General features: G+C 47.2%; 1 protein-coding gene across 1 annotated transcript in view; it reads right to left on the bottom strand.

Annotated features, from left to right (window-relative positions):
• Positions 1–347: 347 nt before the first annotated feature.
• The window catches only part of LOC138746208 (ras association domain-containing protein 3-like), a 111,450-nt gene continuing 99,863 nt past the window's right edge, over positions 348–11,934 (bottom strand). The window contains exons 4-6 of the mRNA XM_069904244.1: positions 11,470–11,740; positions 7,839–7,954; positions 348–5,584 (exon numbers count right to left, since the gene is read on the bottom strand). Coding sequence (XP_069760345.1) covers positions 5,435–5,584; positions 7,839–7,954; positions 11,470–11,740 — 537 coding nt within the window. The 3' untranslated portion in view covers positions 348–5,434. The remainder of the gene's footprint in view (positions 5,585–7,838; positions 7,955–11,469; positions 11,741–11,934) is intronic.

Genomic DNA, 11,934 nt, shown 5'->3' with positions numbered 1-11,934 from the left:
TGTAGATATGTAGCATGGTAACAGGCCCTTTTGGCCCACGAGCCCCGTGGCGCCCATTTAACTTACAACCCCCGGTACGTTTTGAATGGTGGGAAAAAATTGGATCCCCCGGTGAAATCCCACGCAGACACGGGATTCAAACGCCATCCCTGATCGCTGGGGCTCTAACAGTGTTGTGCTAACCATATCTTTAAGGAGTTGGCAAGTTCTCCCCCAGTCTGTGCTCTGGTCTCCTCCCACCCTTCGAAACACACGTGGTTGGCGGTTAATTTGGGCGCAATTGAGCAGCACGGGTTTAAAAGGCTGGAATAAATCAATACATTTTAAAAAGATACATAAACAGAGGATCCCTGTCAATTTTATCTTTATTAAAATATGCCACAGCTTACAAAAGCCATTTTATTCAAATTTAATATCTTAAAAAGGAAAGAGAATAATTCTTCCTTAATAAAAATAAATTTCCACTTGTACCAATATAAATACAGTAATACTCGGTCCTACACACTGCCTACTGTTTGTGATTTTCCTCACATGCAGATCCACAATTAAAAGTCAACATCCATGTTCTGTACCCTTGCACGTGTTGACAAAGCACTAAGTGGTTTGTGATTAAGTGACACACAAACTCGTGTTTCACCACAAGGATCAGAAGTACATTACATCAGGGGAGCATCAGCCACAGCTATCACCAGGGGCTCAGTGTACTGGAACGACCTAGCCTCTGGTGCAGCACATGTGCGCCGCCCATATTCTCTGGCCTTGGGCTCGAGAGAGAGACAGAGAGAGAGAGGCGTGCAAATGGTTCAAGTAAGGCTTAAACACAAGCTACTATTCACAGTAAAGGAAGTACAAAACAAAATACAACTCTCCTTCTCAATCGTCTCGGAGCAGGAGAGCAGAGATCCCAGCAAAAATAGTAAGACTTTTGCACGTCTACGTAAAACAAAAATGTTGACTTCTGCTCAGTATGAAACCTTGGTACACCTTTCTTTTTTAAATTAGGAATACAAAATGGCGAACAACTGGAAAACAGACTTGCTAACTTAAACATCAAGTTTCATTGTTTTTCTCATTGGTTTCGGAACAATTCCCTGATTTGCTAAAGTGCCCTAGTTTTATTATTCTTTGGTGTCAGCTGTCACGCAATAAAAATGCAACCTGGAGAGCAGACGTGATTTGTCACCACGTTGCTCCTTTGTCATTTAGCAGTTTGCGTTTGTCCACCCCTGCGATCTCCCTGTGTTTCAAGCACAGTCTCCGACAGTCCCCTGGACCTTGAATGGGATCGAAAGCATGGGCTTCCCTCTTGCCACAATGCCCTCCCGCCGAACGTTCAGGGAGGTGGGGGAAGAAATAACAGTTTAGGAACAAAATCTGTTTCATGTCAAGAACTGGTCATCTGGCAGGGTAGAAATTCCAGTGACGCAGAGACAATCCCCAGCAAAGGCAAGTCTCCTGTTGTCCGTGGGTTCATGTAGTGTGTGTCCCTGCCTGTATCGACTCTAATGACCCTGGAACACTTGTTATCGTTTTTAGGGGGAGATTGAGTAGTGACACATTCAGGGAAGGGGTCTCTCCACCTCTCTCTGCAAACCCCCAACCCTTCCCAATAACCAAAAACTTCAGAAAAAAATTCTTTTATAGTCTTTCTCTTTCCCTGACTGAACCATGTTCGCAACAATTTTGTAACAACTTATCTATCCTTTGGATATTAATACAGTAGCCATATATTAAATATTATCCAAGCAGCATTGGGGAGGGAGCAAACATCTTTGGTCCTAAACCAAACAATATGTAACAAAGACTGGATCACTTGGATTAAAGAGGCAGTTTCCATTTCCATAGCGCCTTGGATGCTACAAGTCACAACTCCAAGGCACTTTTACACAGTGAAATGAAGCAATATACCCAGAGCCCCATTATGAGAGGTTCACATTACAAGGTTAGTTTGTTTAAATTCATGTGCCTGAGGTTGCTACACCCAGTGAATAATGGTTTGATGATTGTGGCTGAGCAACCTCTGCCCAGCCAGTAAATTTCCACCAGCCTGGAGTTCCCCAGATCAAGAAGGAAGGGGGAAGGGGTGAACCTGGTTATGTGATTGATTCACCTAATGATGCGGTTTACATGTGAATAGTGTGTCTTTGGCTTGGCTTCGCGGACGAAGATTTATGGAAGGGGTAAAAAGTCCACGTCAGCTGCAGGCTCGTTTGTGGCTGACAAGTCCGATGCGGGACAGGCAGACACGATTGCAGCGGTTGCAGGGGAAAATTGGTTGGTTGGGGTTGGGTGTTGGGTTTTTCCTCCTTTGCCTTTTGTCAGTGAGGTGGGGTGTAGCTTAACGCTGATAGGGTAATGCTTGTCTCATGGAAGGGGGGTTTTTTTTTGTGGATTGGTCAAGTCAGATTGCAGCGGGGTGTAACTGTATGTTCGGGGAGTTCCTGGATCCCCTACGGGTGCGGGGGTGGGGTGGGGTGGTGATGGACCTTCTGCCAAACTTGTGTGTAATAAACTGGAGAAACTGAAGTGTCCGAGTCTTCCATTCCTGACTGTACGTTTGCTGAAGAACAGAACACAACCCTGGACCTTTTCGAAGGGGGTTGAAAAGCGACTATCCTCAGTTTAAATGATACCATGCCATGCCTCTGTTGCTCTGAAGCCCCTCTCTCAGCTGGGTGACTAGATCAGGAATAGGGCTGAATGTTGGGCCACAGATACTTGACCAGATCATCGGCAAGAATTTTTGTCTCTCCACATAATGACAGACATGGGAACGGGTGTAGGAGAGGTCCACAGTCAGAAGGGATAAAAAAGGAACAACCCGCTGGGGGAACTCAGTGGGTTGAGCAACATCCGCTGGCGTTTTGAGCCCATCCCTCCGTCGAGACTCCAGGCAGTGCCGACAATTCTTCTCTTCCCACAGATGCTGCTCGACCCACTGAGCTCCTCCAATAGATTTGCTGTCGGTTCCAGGGTCTGCGGTCTTCTGCGAGTCTCACTGACAGGGGGTGTGGAGGTGTCCGGGATCATCAACCTGCAGTGCACGCTAGTTTCCTCCTCAGTTACAGCCAGCAGAAGCCCGATGAAGCTTCACCTGATCTTTGCTCCCTCACACACCCCAAACTGTAGCAACGCCAGACTCTATTGGACTGACTCTCCCTCATTAGAAGCCTCACAGCATGGACAACCCGCTTAGCCTTATGTCCAATCTCATAGCACTCCACCATCTAGACCACCCCCCTCGAGCGATCCATTCTCAAATGGAATGGAATTCAAAGTGCATCCGCTTCCAATCTCACCAGTTGTTGCTGTGATAGAGTGCAACACAAGCATGGGAAACACTGACGCTGGTTCAGTCTGGTTTACAAGTTATCACACAGAGGAGCGTCAGGTTCTGAATGGTCCTCGGATTCCATGACAGGAGCTCTGGGGCACATCGCTGAACATCCCCCAGGGCAAAAAGACATTCCTCCTGGGAGCCAGTGGCCCCACAGAGGGAGAGACTCCAGTGAGTCAGAGGCCAATCACAAGGGCACAGCATCATCTTCAATACAGTTAAATAGGACACAAGAGAGGAATGCAACTTTGTAAATCAGAGTCAGGGCAACCTTGGACCTGGTTGCCAAGTTCTCCGACAGGGGGGCTGTTCTGTTTGGTTCATAACCTCATGATCCTTGGACCGTGTGTCTCAATTACAAGTCATACTGCTTTTCTTAGAAAAATCAAGTTGCTTTGACTCTAAACTCTTACTTATTCCCTTCGACCCACTGTAATGGGATGTCTTCACCTGCTGAGTGTCTACAACATCCCCCCCCCCCCCCAGATCTCTCTCTCTCGTCTTCATATCTCTCTATCTCTCATATGTCTCTCTGTCCGCCTTTCTGTGCTTGTTTCTCTCTCTCTCTCCCTCTCTTTCTCTCCACTCCTCTCCGTCTCTCGCTCTCATGTGAAATTCAACCACAACTGCTACTCTTTCACTCTTTTCCGCAAATGCCTCTGGTTCGGCTCAAATCATGTAGGCGTATTAAAAAAAACCCTTAGACTTGGGCCTTTGTTTATTACACAGGGGGCCATTTGGTCCATCGGGCTATTGATAGCTTCCAGTAAATTCTGCTTCATGTCTATCGACTCCCCTTTATCTGGCACAGGTTTGGGCATGCGAGGAAACTGGAGCCCCCCACAGAAATCCACTCAGGGGTGGAAGGCAGAACAAACCTCACACAGATGTCACCAGAGGTCAGGATTGAACCCAGGTTGTTGTAGCAGTGGGGTAGCAGTACTAACTGCCGCGCCATTAAGCAGCAGTACTAATCGCCGCACCCCCATGCCGACCACCTTGGTTGCACTCAGGTTGGTCCTTATCTTTAATCTAACCTCTTCCTTGACTTGGGTTTCGGTAGCCTGTGATGGTTCGCTGCCTGACGACCTCTTGGACATAGAGCGCAGGGTCCACCTCCAAGGAGCTCTTTCGCCCGGCCGCAGTCCTGCATGCCTCTGGCCTGGATCTTTCAATTATCCCCACAACCTCGGAGCTGTGATGGCCAAGCACTGGGCAATGGCACATTTGCAAACAGCGAGCCCACAGGCCTCTCCTGGTCCTTAACACTGAGCCACTGCCTACCTGTTCACCATCTGGGTCGGAGAGCACAAGACTATCTGGTTTCTGCTGGAGGTTTTCTAACTTGCTGCACCCCTTCTCCAAACCTCAATAATTCCATCCTGCCTACCTAAACAATCCACCTTTACCACTGCGCACCTCTTTAATACATCTTCTTGCCTTTACACCACATTCTCATCCAAACACTTGCCTTCCTCACATGCTCCATCACTGGCTTTTGTCTCAAGTGATCTCAAGACACTTCAATCCCCTCCACCTCTCCTCGTCCTGTCTGAGAGCTTTTAAATAATTTTCACATGTAAATCAGTATTGTTTAAAATATAACGTTGAGCATTCCAACCACAAACGACCATTCGGCACTGGGAGACGTTCGGTGACGATTGCAGACAGATCCCCAAGAATTCTCACCTTGAAGGGAGCCAGGAGGATTTTTGCATTGAACTCAGTCTCCACAACTTGGGAGCAGCGAGGTCTCTCTTACTCTAGCACAGGTAGGGCAGCGGAAATACACAGTCCAGGGCTTTCATCGCGGGTTGTGTACACCAGTGGGTTGAAACTACCATTGTAAAGTGAGGTAAACACAAGGAGATCTCACCACCCTTACAGTATATTCAACAGCTGACAGGCCAGCAGCCAATTTATAAATAACCCTCATGATTGTCCAGTAGACTTGCCGGTTGTGCAAGCGTCAGGAGGAGAGGTCTAGCTCTTGGTCCGTGGTCCAATGCTCCAGGTGCGCCAGACGAGACGTCATCAGGTTTGAAGGCGAATTCCCCATTTCACTCATTCCCCTGGAGCTCGTGGTTCGGGTGGAGCTTAATCTGGCTTCACTGCGGCTTTCAACGCCGCCTCCAGCTTTATTCTGTAGGTCTTGTAGCGTCTCCTCAGGAGCTCAAACTGATCCTCTTCCTCTTTGGCCAGTATCCGCAGGAAGTTCTGCAGCTCTGGGAGACTGAAGGCTTCCCACTGGGGAACAAATGATCAGCGATGAGGCCACGGTTCAAAGACATCAAGACAAGTCTGGACGCAAAACCAGGAGGTCATCGCAGATACATTTCAACAGGCAGCAACACTCAGACACTCAATGCACCCATGTAACTGTGGGAACACATGGACACGCCACACACTCAGGTAACCATGGGAAAACTCGGACACGCCACACACTCAAGTAACCACGGGACCAGTTGGACACTCCACAAGCTCAGGTAACCAGGGGAACACTTGGACACACCATGTGGAGAGACGATGTGGCAATTGGCCATTTAAGAATATTCAACCTCATTCACAGAATCAAAAATAAATGGTGCACAGTACAGGACATTTGGCCCATCATTTCCACGGTGGCCTCAAAAAGCCACCTCTTTGCTCCAGAAAACCAGGTTCAATGCCATCTGTTGCCGTCTGTGTGGGCTTGCTCGGGTGCCCCCAGAGAGTCCCTGATGTGCAGGTGAGTGGTGGACTCTGGTCAGGAACTGATTGAAATGTGGGGAGGGTGCAGATGGGATGAGTGTGACTCAGGAAAGGTTGGCCAAAAGGTTTAGTTCTGCGACTGTGTAAAACTAATCCCACTTATTACCTGTGGTCTAGTATGGGGGACACCTATACCCCCTGAGCGAAATTCTTGCAAAAGGGAGTGGACACAGCCCAGGACATCACAGACAAATCCTTCCCCACCATCGAGAACATCCACAGGGAACGCTGCCATCAGAGAGCAGCAGCGATCATCAAGGATCCACATCACCCAACACATGCTCTGTTCTCACTGCTGCCATCAGGAAAGAGGTATCGGTGCCACAAGACTCACACCATCAGGTTCAGGAACACCTCCTACCACTTCACCATCAGACTCCTCAACGACAAACTCAATCAGGGACTCATTTAAGGACTCTTATTTTTGCATTTTATTGATTTTTTTTCTCTTTCTGTATTGCACAGATTCTTTACATTTCTTTATTTATTTACATGTGTTTGTTGAGTCAGTGTTTCTTTTGCACTGCCAGTAAGTGGTAATTGTTTCTTGCATACAGGTAAAAGAATCTGGTGATATGTGATATCATATATGTACTCTGACAATAAATCGGAGCCTGGCCTGAATTCCCTGAATGTCTTGGAACATTGCGAGATCTCCCAGGGAAGGTGCTGAGATTTTCCACCTCCTTCAACTAACGAATTCAGATTCAGACCAGATTTCAGATTTATTCTTCTTCCTGCAGACGAGGCAGAATTACCACTAATTGGTAGTGCAAAAAAAAACTTGGACACAGCGTGTATGTGTAAACAAATAATGAATATAAAAGCAAATTAACTGTGCAATACAGGGATAATTAAATAATCAATAAAGGGTACGAGTCCTTAAATGAGTCCCTGATTAAGTTTGTTGTTGAGGAGGGGGAGCAGCTGTTCCTGAAGCTGGTGGTGTGAGTCTTAAGGCACCTAGACCTCTTTCCTGATGGCAGCAGCGAGAACAGAGCGTGTGCTGGGTGGTGTGAATCCATGTTGCTCTCCGACTTTGCCTCTCTTTGAGAGAGCAGGATTTTTCTTCACCTGCCCTCTGATCGACCCATAGTTGAGGCTGGTACTATCGGGGCATTTAAAAGATTCTCAGATTTAAGAAAAATAGAGGGTTACAGGCATGAGTTAAGGAAGGTTTTGATTGTTGTAGAGTAGGTTTCCATGGGTCAGCATAACATCATGGGCTGAAGGGCCTGTTCTGTCATGTTCTATGTTAACAATGTATCTGTCCCTGGCACTTACCCACCACCCTCTTAGGAAAACGTTGGTCCCCACTTCCCTTTACATTTTTCCCCTCTCACTTTCTGAACCCTCTAGTTTTAGACCTCATCTTCCCCAGGAAAAAAATCATCACCGTTCACATGATCGGTGGCCCTTGTGATTTTGTACACCTCAAAAGGTCAAAGGTAAACTGCAACAGCGAAAGAAACACTCAGCAGGTCAGGCTGCATCTATGGAGAGAGAAACAGTGTGCCTTTACGAATCAGGATCCTGCAGCAGAACTGAGGGGTGGGGGGGGAGAGGGGGAAGATAGGTAGCAGACCAGAGAAGGTTTTCAGTAGCAGAGAAGAAGATGAACGGAATGGAGGAAATTTCTCTGATAGGGTGAGACTAAACAATGTGTGCCAATTAAATTGGGATCTTTGCACCCCTGACCTGCTGCCCATTAAAATCAATGACCACTTGAGGTATGTGTAAGGTCACTTACCAATACTTCCCCAGTCTCACACTCTCGTAGCACAAAACTCAGGGCATCTGGGCTGGGCCCTGCCAACAGGCGGAGGTACAGTGGGTGCTGACCATCGGACAGCTTGCTCATGTGGACTGTGGAGAGAGGGAATGAGATGAGCTTGCCGTGTGAGTGTCCAGCGCCACCAAGGCCCCTGCCATCTCTGATTGAAAGCCAGAGATTTTCTCCCATCTATTCCCCACCTCAGAATGCAGGGACTTCCCCAGAATGTATGGAAGTGGCCGGGAGGGGGCGGGGGTGGGGGCAGTCTATCTCCCCACCAAATCGATGTGATCTACAGGGATCGTTGACTGATGAGAGCGCACCCCTTCCACTCCACACACAGCATCTTTCAGCTGCTCCCTTCGGGGAAGAGATACGGGAGGATCAGAGCCAGCACCACCAGGCTGAGGAGCAGCTCTTTTCCACAGGCAGCGAGAATGCTGAACGACCAAAGGAACTGCTCACACTAACCATCTGAGACTCTCATATTCACAAAACAATATTTATTTGTATATATGAATACTTGTCCTGCATTTGTATTGTGTGTCTGGTGTGTTACATCTGGTTGTGTGTCTGCATGTTTTGCACAGAGGACCGGAGAATGGCGATTCATCAGGTTGTACTTGTGCAATCAGATGACAATAAACTTTACGGGAATCCACACCAATGTCCACTTGTTTATGGTCACATGCAGCAGAATACGGTGAAAAGCTATGTTTTGTGTGTTATCCAAGTCAACCATGGTTAAAATAAAAATTCAGCATTCATATCATTAGGTTTAAGGCCGTCCGAGAGGAATACAGTATAAACACGCTGTTCCTCAAGATTACGTTTGGTCTCACCCTGACAATGGATCAGGGCAAGAACAGACATTTAATTCACTGTTACTCCAACAGAGATCAGCTTTTTAATTCGTGGTTGCACTTTGAGAGATTAACTTTTTAATACCGAATTTAATCAACCAAATTTAAATTCCATTGTCGCTCCGGTGAGATGTAAATTCCAGCCCCTCAGTTATTATTCGAGATGGCTGTATAATAACCCAATAATTTAGCCATTACAGTATACCTCACCTCCTCCCCTGGCAGTAATGGCCTGAGCATATGGGTGGGTCAGAGAAAGAAGTGTGATGTTGCATACTAATTCAACACAATAAAGGTCCTTGGATTCCATCCATCAGAGTTCAAAACAGGAGCAATTTAGAAAATAAGTCTCCCTCTTTCAGAGGAGCCATTTTTTTTCTAGAAGAGAACAATAGACCCCTGGTTTGGACTTAAATGCCATCTTGCTTATGAACCATCTGTAATTCACCTAAAGCTGAGTAGTGAAACATTCAGGCTTTTAATAGCGGAAGACCGGACGGAACACTATCAAACAACCATCCACCTCCTTGACTGATCAGAGCAAAAGGGAAGGGGTAGCCTGCAAGGGGCTTTGGGTAGGATCGGCCTCAGGAGGTGTGCTCAGTCAATAGCAGCCAATCACGGCGTAATAGTGGTTTACTTTGCTTTTAATGTTTGCATTCAAAGCTCTAAAACCATAAGACCACCCAAATACACCAATTAACCTAAAATCACCGTATGTTTTGACGGGTGGGAGGAAACCCTTGCAGACACGGGGAGAACGTACAAACTCCTTACAGACAGTGGCTGCTGGTCCTGTAATAGTGCACTACGCTAACTGGTCTGCCCTTAAATAACCTGCATTTGAAAGGCTCCTGCACTTGTACCATGAGCTTCTTTTATTAGATGTAAGAAGCACACCAGCACTGCATTTTCACCCCCATAAAAAGATGTCTGAAGACAGTGCACCTTGTAAATCAGCCATCCCTGACAAGACCTGCAGATGGCAGAACCTGGAGCAAGGAGACAGGAGCGGGAGATATTCAGCGGGTCAGGCAGAGTCCACGGAAAGAAGTGGTCAGTCCACATTTCAGGTCGGGGTCCCTTTTATCCCCAGGCCCTTTTTGCGGGTCATTTACATTTTAGGTGGGAGGTGGTGAGGCGAGGCAGCAGAAAGTGGGGGGGGGATAGGAAGAGGCATTCAGAAACTTGCACCGGTAATTATCCAGGCTAATTCCACCCCCCCCCCCCACCCCACCAAGGCAAATGTAATGCTGGTGTTAATTTCAAGAGGAATACAATGTTGAGGCTTTATCAGACAATGGTGAGACATCACCGCTGACATTAGAGAGGGTTCAGAGAAGGTTCATAAGGATAATTCCAGGAATGAAAGGGTTATAATATGACATTTGGCCTGTACTCGTTGGAATTTAGGATAATGAGGGGAATCTCACGGAAAAGCATGGACAGAGTGGATGTTGAAAGATTGTTTCCCATGGTGGGAGAGTCTAGGACAAGAGGGCACAACTTTACAATTGAAAGGCGTCCACATGGAACAGATATTCGGAGGAATTTCTTTAGCCACAGGGTGGTGAATCTGTAGAATTTGTTGGCACAAGCAGTTGTGGAGGCCAGGTCATTGGGGGTTTTTAAGGGAGAGAATGATAGGTTCTTGGTTAGCCAGTGCATCAAAGGTTGGGCAGTGGGACTGAGTGGGAAAATGGATCAGCTCATGATTGAATGGTGGGGCAGACTCAATGGGCTGAATAGCCTATTTCTGCTCCTATGTCTTACGGTCAGTGCAGTTCCAATGGGGCCCTGCACGGCTGCAGGGACCTTTCGTTAAAAAAATTTCACTCAAGTCAAAATGGGACTCAGGTGGATGTAAAGAGGCAGATTGTCTGACACAGATCCAGTTGCGGTACTGACTGTTGGGGTTCCAATGAAGTTGGATGGGCAATGGAGCTCGTCTACCACAGCACCAAGCCAGCTATCTTCCTAACACCTGCTTTCCAGAATGAGAAGGAATGGTGACCATATTCAAACACGCAGAATGCTAAGGGAGCTTGACAGGATTGATGCTGCAATGTTCATACAAGTGGGAGTCATCAAGAAGACATCTGGTCTACCTTAAGGAAGGGCTCAGGCCCAAAACATCGGGAATGTATCATTACCTCCTATGGATGCTGCGAGACCAGCTGAGATCCTCCAGCATTTCTGTGTGTTTTTAAACAATCGTGTCTGCAGATTTTCGTCTTTCACTCCACCAGTCGCTTAAAGCTGTGGTGTGTTGAAATGTCTTCTTTCAAAGGCCGGTTTATCTACCGAATTCACAACCACTCCCACCATCCCCACTGAGGGCGTGGAGGACAGATAATTAAACAAAAAAGGTGCAGAAGATTCATGGGGATGTTACTGGGACCTGTAGGGTTCCTTGAAAGTGGTGTCATGACACCATGCTAATCATCTCTGAATAAATTTAAATTTTTAATATTAAATTTTATATAGAGACAAGTGTGAGGTGTTGCATTTTGGAAGGACAAACCAAGAAAGGACGTACACGGTGAGGGGTAGGGCACTGAGGAGTGCGGTAGGATAGGGGGTCGACGAATACATAATTCCCTGAAAGTGGCGTCACAGGTGGATAGGGGTGTAAAGAGAGCTTTTGGCATATTGGCCTTCATAAATCAAAGTATTGAGTGTAGGAGTTGGTGTGCAGAAGAGTTTCCACCTCGTTACCGGCCTGTTGGGCCAGCGTTCCTTACCTTGCTCAGTGACGTGCATCTGCTTGAAGAGTGCAAACTTAGCAGGATTATCGAGCACAGTGAACTTCTTCAGCAAAGCCTCGATGACATCCTTCACTGTGTGGCAGCTGCTGATATGCAGGGTGTTGACGGTATCCTTTGGCAGGTAGAACGCCGTCTCATTGCTCGTGTTGTACGCTCGTCTGCCCGGGATTGACGTGGCCCGTATGGTAATTGGCCTGCGCAGGTCCATCTGGACTTTGATGAAACCAGTGTACACTTCATTCGGGCTCTGGACAGGAAAAAATATTGTGGAAGTCAGGAAAATGGGTGGTAGCGCTGGAGATGCTGTTGATGCTGTTAGTGTGGACCCAGGAGAGCAGAGAGTGGAGACACAGCACTGCTCTGAAGGTTTCAACCACCCGGACCTAATGTCGGGGCTCCATACAGGCATTAAATGGTCGGTTAGAAAAGGCAGTGGTGTTC

Source organism: Narcine bancroftii, chromosome 11 (assembly GCF_036971445.1).
Source record: "Narcine bancroftii isolate sNarBan1 chromosome 11, sNarBan1.hap1, whole genome shotgun sequence".
NCBI lineage: Eukaryota > Metazoa > Chordata > Chondrichthyes > Torpediniformes > Narcinidae > Narcine > Narcine bancroftii.
The sequence above is the reverse complement of the archived record's forward strand: the minus strand, read 5'-3'. Positions and strand labels throughout refer to the sequence as shown.